Below are 15,475 nucleotides of genomic sequence, written 5' to 3'. Positions count from 1 at the left end.
CAAACATGGTTACAAAAAGAAAAAGCGGCAATAGTGCAAGCAGCAAACAACAAGGACAAAAAACAAAAAATGTGCCTTAATCCTGCTGGATTCTTTGTTGATGCTGACATCATTGTTAGAGTCGCCGCACCTACCGGAATATGGCCGATGGATGAAAAAGGTGCATACGCATTCTGGCTGACAATGAAAAGGGGGTTTGCTTCAACCCTCGCTACAGAGAAATGAACCCAGTTGGGTTTCTCCTATATCTAAGACAGGTTTCTCTTAACATCATTATAAAATAACCATAAAGTTTTTTTTTTTGTTTAAATTGTGTCGTTTAACCATTGACTCGCTCATTATAAAGTCTTGCACGACCAATTCAGTAGAGTTGCATGTGAAACTCACCCAAGTCACTGCATCAGTAGAGTCTTGGCCGGGTTATGTCGAGTTTCATACATAAACGAGTTTGCCTACCAGGTTGACCCAATAAGAAGACAAGCCAAGCCAGGTCACCCAAGTCAATGGATTGACTCAGTGAGTTTTTAACCATAGGAGTCATGGGCGCAGTCAATAAGTAGATGAAGAATTATAACATGTGAATAAACGACGTATAGAATGATAAAAATAGGTAGACAGAAGAACAAATTATAAACAACAAGCTGACTTAGAATGAGAAGATCAGATTAGGAGAAACAGAGAAATGAATATTTGACATGTGGCACATAAGAGATCTCCAACATCACACCTTCGGAAGAAAACAGTCCCCGATTTGTGCCTCTGATGCCATGTCAGAAAACATGGTCATAATATCAGAGGGTTAAACAATGTGATCGCAGCCTCAATCAATTTAGGTGTGCCTTCTCATTAAAATGTCAAACACAAATTTATAGTCTGCAACTTGAGAATCCACTGACAATGGTAAAAAATCTTGACATCCTCAAGAATTCCAATTAGTATGCTCAAAAGATAGCCACAAAATCAAAATATTCTGCAAAATGTTGCAATATTAAAAGAAATTTATGCTAATGACATGAACAGTTAAGATTATACAACTGAACATAACAAGAAAATATTTACAATTACAAATATTCATTATATATATTTTTTATGCTACCATTAGTTCAGAAAAAAATATTATTTTTTGCACTATTTCAGGAAAAACTCTAGTAAATTAGTAATATATTCTTTAATTTCCATTAGAAATAGCATCAGAGTTTTTTCAACTTTTGATCTTATATTTTAAATATCCAAAAATTTCCCAAGAAAGCCCAATTGTTAGAATTCTCAAGAAAGACACTTTTGAGACACTTCCTTGAAACATATTTGTCTTGTGACTCAAAAATGGTTATTCCCTCAAAAACATAAATTCTTGAGAACTTTCAAGTTCTTGCACAGCTTCCCCAAGTTATCAAACAAGCTGCTTCCTACTTGCTTTTAATGCCTGAACTGAAGTATTCCAACTTTTGAATGAATCTTCTGTAGTTCAATTTAATTTTCCAATTTTTGCAACTGTGTGATATTCTATAATGTACAGCTCAGGACTGTAGCAGCTAACGCATCAAGCCCATCTTTTAAGATAAATGTCTATTGTGACATATGCTCTAGTAACAAGAGCTTTAAAATGACATGCTTCAATACCTCAATATCCCCAAGCAACTTCCAAAGGGGCGACATGTTTCCTGCAGTGTGACAACAGCCTCTGGTAATGACAGAAGCTTCCTGCAATACCAGTAATGTCCATTGAATAGCAAGCACTAAAAGGCATAATGGAGAAAACAACATCTAGAAAGCAGACCTCTAATAGAGAAGCACCCCACCAAAATGCACCAGAATTAATGCAATCTCTTGACATTCCAAGAAGAGCAGAAGCAAGTCCATAATGTGCAGACACATTTTGAGGTGCAATCTTTGCAGCTTCACGAAACATATCAACTGCCTGCAAGGATAGCAATTGCATGTTAACATATTGTTCTCAGCAATTTCCTGGCAGGCTCTGCTAGGAAGTTTTTCCAAATGACAAAAAAAAAAATCTCATGAACTTCCAATAAAATTGGAAAAAGAAAATCCAAAAAGTAGATAAATAGAAAAGTGAAAACATACAAAATCTGAGAAGATGGTCATTTATGCTGTATCATTCTTGCTTTATCCGGACATGGGTACTGCTGTAAAGACAGGCATATCCGTACCGGTCAGGTACGACACCGATACTAGTACTGCTACTGTCCCGGGTACTTCTTGGGTACTGGTCAAACAGTACCGGATTCGGTCAACATACGCAAGAGCGTATCCGTCTGATTTAGAACTCGGTCAAAGTTGACCAAGTCCTTTCCAATCCAAAATTTATGATTTCAGTTTTGTTCTTTACACCATACACACTCATGAAACACATACAGAACTGCGTTTTCATATTTTGTTCAATAGTTTCTTCTTTAGAATCTGTAAATTTTGAATCATGCATGTGTTATTTTGTTTGAATTCTTATTTTATGTTATTCTACAGTCGTATCAACTGCTGCTGCATCTGCAGGCTTTTATTTTTCATTAGGGTAATTATGAAATATTTAGAAGGTTCTAGGAAGCATAATTTTGAAGTTGTCCAGTTGGCAAAGAGTGTAAAGAGTTTTAAAACCCAGTCAATCGCAACTCATGACTAAGCAGGTCAACTCATGGGGGCCAGTTTCGCTAACTATTGACTTTCAATATAAGTCATTTAAACATAGAATATAAGACAACGCCATGGTTAAGTTATAGTTACTCTGTAATAACAAGAAACTAAACCATTAAGTTACATTATGGTTGCATATTTCAAATTGATCGTGTGTCAAGTATCAATTTGTCAATGAAAAACAACCCAACAAACACAAGCATCAAGCAAACACAACATCAAGCATTGAAGTCTGACGCAGTGTGATTTAGAGTCTGGATCTTAGATTTGTAGCCATTTAGATCTTTTGAATGGATTATAATTATTGGTTTGGTTTTGGATCTTTTACGTTGAGGGTTCGAGATCCAATTAGGATCTAAGGCTCAATACTCTTAGAAAAGGATTTATTCATTTGGTTTCGACTAATGATAGATTAAAAAAAAACCTAATTTTCTATTGTTATTGGTTCCCCATGTTTTTTGTGTGTTTCTCTTCAATTTTGTTCATCTTTAATGCCATTCTAGCAGGAACTAAAGTGAGGAACTCTAATCACTACATCAAAGTGGCAATATAGACGGGCTTTTCCCTCGATCTTTGTGATGGTCGAAGTCCTGAGGAACAATCTTGCAATGGACAAATCCAAAGAAAAAGGAAAAAAAATCAGGAAAAAACATTGAGGATGTAATGTTGAAACTGACGGAAGCGCGTATGAGATTTGCAAACAACAACGATAGAGCAATTAAGACAATCTTGCCTGGAGGAGGCAAATCGTGAAAACCAGGTTCAAAGTAGTCGAACCCTTGCTTCCATGACTAAGCAGCTCAATGAAATTGATGAATGGAAGAAAAATATGTGGTTGAAATCTAGCAACAAAAAAAAAACGTAAACGCAGGTCTGAGGCCAAGAAGAAGACGCACCAAAGATGTCAAACCCTTGTGTGGTGCATCAACTGGTCAATTTTCAAGTTTATTGGCCAACTTTAATGTTGCTAGACTTCACTCATTCACTGCCGGATTACCCAGCGTCCATCCCCCCACCCACAGGCAGCCGAAGCTACTCCACCCACCAGTGCTCACCTCACACAAGTATCATTGGTTGCCTCAATATTTTTCTACATTGTCCCTAGCAATGTGGGTGCATATTTCGTTGATGAACTTGCAAGAATCACACTCCATCCACTACCACCATGCAGCAGTTACCAACTGCCGGTGAGAGGGCTTGCAACCAGCCACACTACCTATGTCACATGAGTGCGAGGTACAGGTGCTGGTGCCGCTGCCGGTGCGACGTATCCCAAGAAATTTGGGTGCGAGGGTGCAGTGAGGGTGTACATATATAATATATTTATTTATTAGTATATCTATACATGTATATATTCAAAATATATATAATTTTAGCTTGTTTCTTAGCTTAATCTGTTTTTTCTTTTTACTTCTATTACTATACATAAAAAAAGAAAAGGGTCAGGGAGAAGAAAAAAATAGAAAATATTTAAACTTGCATAAGAAAGGATGCGGTTGGGGTGTGTGTCAGAGCAGCACAGCACCAGCACCAGCATCATGTCAACACGGGTGCAGCCCCTTCTTTGAAGAGTCAAAGTGACATACCCGGTGGTGTTCTCCATCATGCACAGGAAGAGGCGGAACCCAGCTCCCAGACCCTTATTTGGGCAACATCTGCCCCAGCTGGCATTCCACGAACACAACATCGTCGGACCAACGTCAAACCAGGTCTAACACTTTGGCGCCAATTTTTGGGCATCAAGGTTTGGGTGTGGGTCCTAACACCCATCTAGAGACCATCTATAATGGGTCATGCTCGGGTTTACCCTAAACTCAATCTCAAGCACTTGCCCCCATCCAAATACGCGATTCCATGACCACCTAGGCCCAAATAAGATTCCAACTAAATCGCAGTTTCACTTTATGCGAAGTCAGGACTAGGTCTCACATACTATAATCCACAAATCGAGCTCCCACCTTGGCTCCATCGTCCACAGGGCTCAATTCAAGGTCCCACCTATCCTAATTGGGATATGATGACTAGTTTAGGCGCAAACCCAAGGTTCAGCTCCTTGGGCTATCAGCAACTGTATCATCCCTACCTATATCCTCATTTTTCTAGCGCCATTCATATTACCCCTATCCAAGCCCCAATTATTATCTTGAACCTCACTAAGGCTCTCACACTGACCCAACCACAACCTAAAGCTATGTTCCCCACAGGAACCCCATCCCAATACCCTGATAGGCACCCATTCCACTTCCATCACTCATAGGCCACTTGTGTCGGTCCCTCCCCACCTCGGGATTAACATGGAATGCCTTGAGTAATACAAACACAGCACTAGCACACACCTTTGGAGGGCCCACCAGTTCAAGCAGAGGTTGGTCACCCCATTAGGACACCGACCATGGTGATGTAGCGTCAGAATTTGCAAACTTTGAAGACGATGCATTTTGGTATGGGCATCCACCAGGGCCAGTTGACCATAACGCTAGAAAAAAAACTTTCAACATAAACCATCGCAGACTCCCACCCAGCTGTGATAAAACATAGTTGTGTATACACCCATGGCTGGAGTCTATTCACGCAAATTTCATAGCGTGAATAGACTCCTCCAGACGGTTCAGTTGCTGGAAAACAGTCAACTCAAACTAAACGTATGTAGCACGAGAAGAAGACGGAAGAGGGAGAAGAGAAGGAGACGGTGGAAGAGATGGCCTAAGGAGGAGAAGTCGACGACAGTTTTTTCTTCATGTCGCCAGCCTGATTCACGCCCCAGCCACTGTTGTCTTCACGTCGCCAGTCACGCCTGCTCTGATACCATGTTGCAGCTGTGAGATTTGGAGCCCTGTCGTGAGATGTGGAGAGAGAGAGAGAGAGAGAGTAGCAGCCGTAAGGCTAGGAGAAAGGAACGTACTTCATTCACTAACCCTAATCTCTATTATAAAGAGATTAAGGTAGAAAGGAGATTTACATATTACACTAAACAGAAATAAGGAAAATATTAATGGGATCTTGTAACTCTTTAATATTACAAAGAGCCACCTAGAAACATAAACTCTTCTAATTCAACATTCTGAATCAAAAACGTTGACCCATTGCCTTCTACAATGAGAAATCGACTCAGGCCAAGCACCAATATTCTACATACGACCACGAGATTCATGCAGTCATCCAAAGCCCTAAGGTAATGGCATCACTACTTGATTTCAATGGATTTTGTTTTATATACAGACCATGACGCTTTAAAATTCTTAAATAGCCAAAAGAAGCTCAATGCTAGACACGCCAAATGAGTAACTTTCCTACAAGAATATACGTTCTGCATCAAGGATCAATCTGGAACCTTCAACAAAGTAGTTGATGCTTTGAGCAGAAAAAACAGTCTTCTTATGTCCATGTATGTTTAGATTCTTGGATTTGAAAATTGGAAAGATCTATACCCTGCAGATCCTCATTTCCAAAAGATCAAGGAAAACTGCATTTCAAATCCAGCTGCTTCCAATCTGTCCTTTACTATTCATAATGGCTATCTATTCGAAGGCAACAAATTGTGTATTCCCAATTTTTCATTGAGATTGTAGTCGGTTTTTGAACCTCACGAGGGTGGTTTGTCGGGACAACTTGGTCAGGAAAAGACCATTGCTTTACTCAAACGTTATTACCAGTCCAAGATAAGGAAAGATGTAGTCAAATTTGTCAACAGTTATCGAGTCTACCAAATGGCCAAGCGCAAGCATCAGAACTATGGACTGTGCACTCCTTTACCTATCCCTGACCGACCTTGTGACCATGTCTCGATAAACTTCATTGTAGGACTCCCATATGTCATTGAGGCATCATGTAGGTGGTGACTCTTACTCACTACTCCACCTGCATTTCCTAAGTGCATGTAGGCAATGCAAGTGATATTGCACCTGAGGTGCATGCCTACAATGGACTAGGCACAACTTCAGCCTGTGCATAGTCCATGGAAGTCCAAGAGTCTCTTAATAGGGCTCTTAAAGACTATTTAATAAAGATTAAATGGGTGCTGGAGATCATTGTGTTGCACATTTTTAGGTTGCAACTGTTTATATATCATATATTGTTTCTATATTATGTAGTATTTTTAATGTAAAATGTTCATATAGATTCTATTTCATTATAAGCTCTGTAACTCTGTCTGTAACTCATTTGATAGCAGTCAGTTTATTTGTCCATAATAACAGATAATTTTAATGTAATGAATAATAATGTTTATATAGATTCTGTTTCATTATAATCTGTAACTCTGTTTATTTTCCTATAATCCATATTTACTGTTAATTTTAATGTAATAAATAATAATGTTTATATAGATTTTTGTTTCTGTAACCCTGTAAGTTGTAAATCATTTGATTACAGTTTGTTTATTTGTCTATCTATGATCTGTTTGATACTTATTACAGGCAACTCATAGTTTTCAGTTTTACTATGAAGTAAACATGCTTGTTTATCATATTAAACATTTAATTTGCAGCTTACTAGTGCCTATCACCCTCAAACTGATGGTCAGACTGAGGCGGTCAACCGCACCAAGGAACCTACTTCGTTTCTTAGTTGGTGATCATGCCAAGACTTGGGATTTGGTGCTTCCCCAGGCTGAGTTTGAATACAACAGCTCGGTGAACCGTTCTATTGGAAGTCTCCCTTCTAGATTGCATATGGTTGTTCTCCCACTCGTGTGGTTGATCTTGATCCTATATCATCCCCTCTTGATGTAGACCCTTAGGCCCTGGATGGTTGTAGTGTAGATGTGTGATATACATCCGCAGGTCAAACAAAAACTGCAGGAAAGCTAATTCTGAGGTAGGAGAGCTTGTCTGAGTATACTTATGGTGTCTTTCCCACGAGGATTAGAGTGCGGAACTCTAATCACTGCGTCAAAGTCAAAACAACATCTACCACCAAATTTTGGGTAGGTCCAACAAGCTTTAGGTGAACCAAGGGAGTTAACGAGTGAAACGAGTTAATCAACGAGTCAAACATGTTTTGGGTGACTCTTTTGCGAGTAATGGGTCCCTTTACTAGGTTGACCCAGTAGGAGGTCAAGTCCAGCTAAATCATCTAACTCAAGGAATGAGCTTTAAACATTAGCAACTTTAAACATTAGCAAAAAGATAAAAAGAATACTAGGGTTGAAAGGGTAATCTTTTAAAGAACATTACAAGGCCAAATGGGCAAAATAGGAGGAAAAAAAAACATAGATAACAAACCATCCAACCCTAGAATGAACCCTTTTCATAAGATAGAGCAAGCAATAGGTGCACAGGAGATGGAAGAAGCAGCAGGAATATGTACGTGAATAAGAGGTCTTTCTTGTTCTCTGGCAAAAGAGAAAACCAAAAAAAGAAATCATGAATCTGAACAAAACCTACTACTTGGTCAGGGCTGTCATCTTCAACTTGGGGATGAGGTAGTGGAGTTACTTATAGTGCATTTCTCAACAGAAATAAACATTAATTTGGAATGCAGCCTTTGAAACCCTTTGATTATAATAAACTGAAAAATATGCAGGATATATTCATATTACACCTTGTTTAGGTCACACTAGTATTTATACAGAACGCACACTCTGTAACAACCATTTGCCCCAACAGACTCAAGATGAGTAGATATATAAACACATGAACCAGCAAATCCGTTGGAAGACCTGAGAAGATGAACACGTTGCACAATGATCTTACCTTCCTATAAGAACTAAGTAACATCAAAATGTTACCGCTCCCAAGTAATGCAAAAACTCTTGTGTTATCGAGCTCTGATGCACGTCCATATGACTGTCATATTCATCTTGGTGACAAAGGATCCTTCATCAAGAAACAATGAGGAATGCAACATTAAGATACCATAATGCACCTTTAAGGCAGCACTGAACATGCCCAACCGCTGATATGCAAGTCCTAGGGCCTACACAAAAATGTCATACCATGTTCAGTTTCGTAAAGGAAGAACTTCCACAGATCAGTAGAAAAAAGCAGAGTGACAAACCCATAAACTTCCTTACTTCCCATAAATCTGGACATGTTGGATAGCCTCGAATTGCATGCTGAAGGCTCTGAACTGCATCTGGCCACATCTTTTCAGCAACCTGCAAAATCAGATCAGAGCAGCATAAGTTGCTGCAACATTGTATTTCCAATATTTCCAAAGGAAAATAGGAACTAAAAAATCAGAATGGGCAAGCAAGCTACAAACAGAAAACTAAAGGACATAATTTAACTATTAGTTTGATTGGAAAAAACAGTTTCCAACTTTATCCATGAATGTTTGACAATCTTCTCACTAGAATACAGTCCACCAAAAACACATAAACAGAGTCACAATTCTCCAGGCTATTCAGAAAAATCACCAGATGACCGTTTAATAGTATGCTTCTAACTTCTAAGTTCTAAGTTTCCAACTAATGGCAAAGCTGGCCAAACTAAAACTGGACCAAGGCTCATTTTGATCATTTTATCTAATACATAACATCTATGCCAAATTTATTTACAAAAAATTGGTCAAACCCAGCCACTGCAAACACCTATCACGTTCGCCAGTATTTTGTCTGTTAGCATTGACTCTCTCATCTGGTTTGTGCATTTAGAATTCTTCCCAACAGATGAAGGCTCAAACACAAAAGTACCACTTTTCACACTTGTATAACTGATGTCTTTTTCCCTGAATAAAGTGCACGCATTTGAAATTTCAGTCGCAACTTCAGATAAAATTCAAATATCTCAAATCAATGAAAAGGAAAACAGAAGAGCAGGAATGCATCAAAAACCCAAAAAAAAACATTGAAGTTGAACAATGGAAAAATTGTCAAGATATACTAATGATTTGAAAATTGAAATGGCTCAAGAATCAATCCTTTGGACATGCAAAACTAAGAAAATTCAATCATTTCTAAAACGTAATTAAGTTGAAGAACTATAAACGTCCATTTCTTCATAAAAATATTGACAACATCACTGTTTCCAAATATGGTTTGTCATACTGTCACGAAGACAAACATGATACAACTGCATTTTTCCAGATACAGATAATTACTTGAATGGTTGAACTCCAACACCTGCACTTCAGCAAGATGGATGTCCACCCTGACCTTGAGGCACAAGTGGAGAGCCCTATAGAAGTTCTAGGGTGAGCACGTTTATCCTGCTCATCAGTTAGGCCCACAGCAGGCCCTATATGCTTCTCGGTTTCATGTATCATTTTCATTTACATATCTCATTGGAGGCATGACCTTACAAAGAGGAAGAGAGAGAAGGGGGGAGAAAGAGAAAGACAAAATACTATTTAACATTGCCAAGGTTCCAACATATAGCACAAAACCACAGGTCATCTGTAATCTCTTAGCCGTAGCAGTATAACACGAAAGACAAAGTAGCATGTTGGCCAAATTAGCTAGATACATTAATGAGCACATTAATCCAACCAAACCACCAAGAAAGCCAATCAGAGGCAAAGAAGCCACCACGAATAACTAGTCGATATTTAAGGCCACTAAGGAAATAAACACATCAGCCAAACATGACGCAGCATTAATGGGAGGGTGCCACAAACAGGCTGGTGCAAGCAAACTAGCAGTTCCAAAGGGCAAAAGGGCGCAGTGGATGGCCCAAGAAGCAGCCACAGATTGACAGCCTACAGTGCAAACAAATCTGCAAGAATGGCAAATGGATGACCAGTAGCGCAGCAAAAGGCCAAGGAACGCGAAGTTAAGTGTGGCCTGAAAGGCAGATCAACAGGATGGAAAAGCCAGAGTAGAGCAGAGGGGTCAACAGGCAGTGGGATTGGCAGAGGGAGGCCATCAAAATCAATGGAAGATGGAAGCAAAGATACCAGCCAGCAAGGCCATCAAAGAAACTAGGAGAGGCGGTGGTCATAGGCAATGGGTTAGAAAAAAGCAGCAGAAAACCAGGGACCAACAAGGTGGATGGATAGAAGCAAAGGGCCAGCAGAAAGGAGTCCCAAAGGATTGTATATACCATAGCAGCCAATCTTGGGCTACTTCTTGAGCCACGCACTGAGCCCCACTGCACTATCAGGACTGCTCTGTCTACTCACAGAAGCCTGCGGGTTGCAGATTAGTTATTAGTAGAATTGGCTTCTTTTCCATTGGTTGGGCTTCTTGATGTCTCAGACCAATTTGGCTCGCATGTTTCTTTGTTTTTTTAATTGAATTGCTCAAATGTTATTGATGTAACGTTAGTTGGTGGGCGACTGGGCAGTAACGTCAGGCAACAAGATGTAGAAGGAGGGCAACAAAGTAGCAAGAATCTTAGAGCCGGTGGAGGGCCATTAGGGTCATCAGTGCAGCAATGCAATGATGATAGGGCCAACAATGACATCAAGAGCCAGTGAGACCACAAAGCAAAGAGGGTCAACTGCCATCCTACGGGCAGTGCTAGCTGCCCCCTCCCCCAGCCATGACCAGAGATTGGATGAGCAGGTGATTGAGAAAGGTGTTATTTGCCCGTGGGTGAGAGAAAGAGAGAGAGAGTTATATTTTGTTCCACCCTCCTGTTCTTTAACGCATATTAAGATGCCAACCGTGAGGCCTTACTGGTTAATCTTGCTTTTCGTGAAGAAGGTCTTGCAGCCATTCTGCAGGATTCTAACCCTTCCCAATAATCCTCTCTGTAAGAGGAGGAAGGGGAATTAGACAAGGGCCCTAATAAGGCGTAACATTGAGCAGTTAAGCAGGAAGAAATAATTCAAACAACAAAAAGATTTAGATGTATTTCAGAAACCTGCAAGTACCCTAATCTCCGCCATGCCCAGAATGCTCGGGAGGACTTCTCCACCACTTCATGGCAGATTGTCAGCTGCAAAGACTGGTTTCCTCCTCTGTCCAACAAATTACATAACGCCTCCTGTCATCTCCCAAACAAACCGGTCAAAGTTAATTCAAAACAAATTTAGGGAAAGAAGCAAAGAAAGGAAGACAAACGAGCAGACCCCAGCCTCGTTATCGTCAGGGTTAATGGTGATTGCCCTCTGGTAGCACTTGGATGACCGCTGTAAATCGACCAACTCCAGGCTGTAGTAATGCCCTAGAAGGCGAAACGCTGCGCCATTGCTTGGGTTTAGCTTAACTGAGAGGACCAAATGCTCAGCTGCTTTCTCCCTCGCAACCTTCTTGTCTTCTCCTTTCTCCCATAAGAAGACAGCCTGTAGTCATGCAGAAGGCCTTCATTTTTCAGAACAAGAAAAACAAAAAGCGTGCGAAATCAAAGAACAGGGAGAAGAAATGTAAGTGAGGCAAACCAAACCATGTCGAAATGATGAGAAGGGTTTTGCACGTCAAATTCTTGTCCCTCCATCGACTGCTTCAAGAATTTACTGGCTCTGGCTGAACCTTCAATCTTGAATATATTCCTGAACATGAAGAAAGAAAAATAAGCAGGCAACCGACAACAGTTGCATGGTAAATTACTTAGTGCTCCCATTTAAAGTAAAAAAGTTTCAAATCAATTGTTAATCGACTAAACAAACAAAATCTTTCTGTGTCTCTTTACTAAGAAGTGTGAATTCAAAGGGTCGTTAGGCAAATGGAATGGTTACTTACCTTTTTTGACATATTTACGGTGGAACAGTATGTAACCATTCCATTAGTCGAACAACTCGTAAGGGTGTGTTTAGATGACACTCACGTTGTTGTAGGAAAAGACATTATTTAAAACTTGGATTGGGTAATCAATGAAGATGGGTATGTAAAAATCCAGTTTTGATAAAATGATAGCTTCAAAAAGGCAATAACAACTTGGCCCCTTAGGTTTTTTTTTAAATGTCTTTTTGGTCTTGTTATCCAAACATGCAAATTATGTTTCAAAAACAGAGTGATTTGTTTGTTGTTGAGCAAAATCATTAAGGCAAACTATTTATAATTTGCCAATTACAATTTTCTCCTACAATTTATACTAATATCTTGTTAGTAATTATTGTTGAATTCCTATGTCATGCATATTGGCCATGCATCTTGTTGAAAAGGATTCTGTTCATCCACACTCTCCTAGTGATTGGAGAGAGGTTAATAAGAAGGGGGTAGCTAGAACTAAACTTTTTTGGAGGATTAACGTGGTTTGGAAGGAGGAGGAGGAGGATGAGAGGACTGAAGGCAATGATGGAGGTGAGAGGAGAGATGAAAGTAAAGAGGTGAGTGGATTGTGGTTGAGAGGGAGAAGTTGTCCCAAAGAAGGAAGTAGAAGTAGATGGGGGCACAAAAGAAGTCTTGGCAAATGAAAATAATGAAGGCAAGAAAATGATAGGAGATGAAATGAGAGAAGTAGATAATAGATTGCTATCTGAAAGTAATGAAGGCAAGGAAGAGATGCATAGAAGGAAGAAAGTAGGTACTATGTTGGTAGATAAGAGTAACGCAGGTGAAGAAAGGAGAAAATATGAAGGAGATGGAGAAGGGGAAGTAGATGTGCTCTTACTAGGTGAAAGCAACGAAGGTGAGGTGGGAGAAAATATGAAAGGAATGCAGAAGAGGATGTCATGCTAGATGAGATCAATAAAATCAAAGGGGGCAATGAGAGGAAGGAAGCAGAAGAGAGATGCAGATGAGGGAAGGAAGGAAGAGACAAGGTAGGGGAAATAGATTTTGTCAACAAAAAACAACAGGTAGGCTTGCGAAATGAAGTCAAGGGAGGGAGGCAAAAACTTTTCTTTCATATATATGATATTTACAAAAACAAAAATCTTAGATGTATGTTGTGGTAGGAATGACTTTAGATGAATGTTGTGGTAGGAATGTTTTACATTCTTCTAATCATATAGGATAAATGCATCCATGCATTCTCATGCACTTTATTTCACTTATAATCACAAGCATATCTCTAAAAGAACTTAAACAAGAGGGGATAGAGCTCTAACTAGGTGGTAACCGAATTAAAGCAAAATCTTAAACCTACTTAAAGTCTTAAGACAACACTAAAGTGATTTCAAAATGATTTCACAAGCTTTTCAAATGATATTTACTAATTCCACTTTTTCCTCAAAATATTTCACATTTTCAAGCAACTCTTCAAGAGTCTTTTGAAAAGTTTGAAACATCAAACTTTCAATATTTTCTACACCGCATATAGAATCAAAAAGATGTTTAAGTCAAAACGAAATGCATCAATGATAAATATAGCCCTTGGGTTGATTACCCCCAGTAAAGGCGCCGGGAATGGTCGATCCTCGTACCGACGGGCGAGTCCCTTTCTTCCCTATTTCAAAACAAAACCACATTTTTCTGGAGCACTCCAAAACCAATGAAAAATTTGGGATGCAAACAATGTTCCATACAAACAATGTAGTCATTGTCAATGGTGCACAATTTTATGTTTGTATGGTCAATTGAGTAATGACCAAAAAGAGCAATTGTGGATGCATTTAAGCATGATTTTGTATATATGACTTTTTGGGGTCAGTTGGAAGACTTTGAATGCTTAGCCAACAAGTAGAAGTCTCTAGCAAGCACCTTCTAGTTTCAAGAAGATCTTGAGATGGATATGACACTGAACAAAATTGCAGGAATTACTAGTTTGAAGTGCCACAGAAAAGCATTGGTAAGAACCAGCAAGTGAAGATATTAAATTGATGTGATCCAATTCAAGTGTTAAAACCAAGCGATTGAATTGAAGTGATCAAGATGAAGCAATTAGTTTTAAGCTATTAAATTGAAGCATTAGATTGAAACAATTAGACTAAAGTGATTAAATTGAAGCACTTAAACAAAAGGGATATCATGTTTGGTGGTGAAACAATGGGCTAATTGATTCAAGAGAGTGATTAAATTGAACCAAATGTAAATTAAAGTAGATAATTATTCATTGGTACAAATAATTATTCATTTTATTTTAAGTCAACTCCAATACAATTAAGCCATCTACTCATGCACATGAATTTATCATTTTATTGTGACATCACATAGTATTGAATGATATGATCATGTGATAAACAAAGCAAATTAAACATTAGACCAATTTCAAGACATGCATAAAAACATAAAGTGTGCAATAATGCCTAAACACACTTTAATTTTAATTACACACCATGAGATCAGTAAAACTGCCACCAACATGCAGCTGATATAACTCAATTGATAGCTAGGTTGTTCATGCATATGGCTTCAGGAAAAGCGATCAGATTTTAGTTTCCTTTTCACATCTTTCATTGTATGTATCCGCTCATCATGAGTTAAGACATTGACTTCTATCTTATCGAAGACAATATTTACTCTTAAGTGGTATTTCTCTTGTAGGTTTGAGGGCATAGGACTTTTATTTTTTATGCTTATATTATGAGAATGGTCTTCCTGAGTTGCAATGGCTAATGGTAAAGTTAGCACATTTTTTAGTGCTTGATTTGTTAAGTGTCTCATGCAGGGACGGAGCTAGGGAGGTCGACAGGGGCCTCCCCAAAATTTTATTTATCCTATATACAAATTTTGAAAATTATGTTTGGGCGGCTCCTGTTAAAATTTTTGAAACAATAAATTCAGCCTTCCTAGTGAAAAATTCATGGCTCCTGGACTCATGTACTCATAAGGAGAGAGAGATACTCCAACGAGGCTGAAGCCCCTCCCACTTTCACCAACCCCTAAGGTCCAAAGCTCCAAGCGGCTTCGGGACCTAAGTGGAAGCAATGCCTCCATCAACTAGGTTGTGTGTCCACCATTTGCAGTCCAGAGGAGTAGCATTCACGGGAATTGATCAAATAACAAGTATTAGCCCGACCAGCTATGTTATGCCCTTGTGACATATTTATCCATGATTGTCCAGTCCGACATTGAGATTAGCCCTCGTACTGGCCTAATGCAGAAACGATGTCTAGTTAAGGA

General features: G+C 39.1%; 1 protein-coding gene across 3 annotated transcripts in view; it reads right to left on the bottom strand.

Moving 5' to 3' along the window:
- LOC116255403 (tetratricopeptide repeat protein SKI3) overlaps positions 1 to 15,475 on the bottom strand; it is a 66,245-nt gene that overhangs the window by 50,278 nt on the left and 492 nt on the right. Inside the window, exons 2-10 of one of the 3 annotated variants that reach the window (XM_050078420.1) lie at positions 13,800 to 13,859; positions 11,916 to 12,021; positions 11,602 to 11,814; positions 11,394 to 11,516; positions 8,660 to 8,743; positions 8,512 to 8,562; positions 8,340 to 8,432; positions 1,778 to 1,918; positions 1,621 to 1,701 (exon numbers count right to left, since the gene is read on the bottom strand). In XM_050078420.1, coding sequence (XP_049934377.1) covers positions 1,621 to 1,701; positions 1,778 to 1,918; positions 8,340 to 8,432; positions 8,512 to 8,562; positions 8,660 to 8,743; positions 11,394 to 11,516; positions 11,602 to 11,814; positions 11,916 to 11,966 — 837 coding nt within the window. In that variant the 5' untranslated portion in view covers positions 11,967 to 12,021; positions 13,800 to 13,859. Of the gene's footprint in view, positions 1 to 1,620; positions 1,702 to 1,777; positions 1,919 to 8,339; positions 8,433 to 8,511; positions 8,563 to 8,659; positions 8,744 to 11,393; positions 11,517 to 11,601; positions 11,815 to 11,915; positions 12,022 to 13,799; positions 13,860 to 15,475 lie in introns of those variants that run through there. The other 2 variants (XM_031631202.2, XM_031631203.2) reach the window with 2 other exon arrangements.

Source organism: Nymphaea colorata, chromosome 6 (assembly GCF_008831285.2).
Source record: "Nymphaea colorata isolate Beijing-Zhang1983 chromosome 6, ASM883128v2, whole genome shotgun sequence".
Taxonomy (NCBI): Eukaryota; Viridiplantae; Streptophyta; class Magnoliopsida; order Nymphaeales; family Nymphaeaceae; genus Nymphaea; species Nymphaea colorata.
This window is presented reverse-complemented; position numbering and strand designations above follow the sequence as displayed.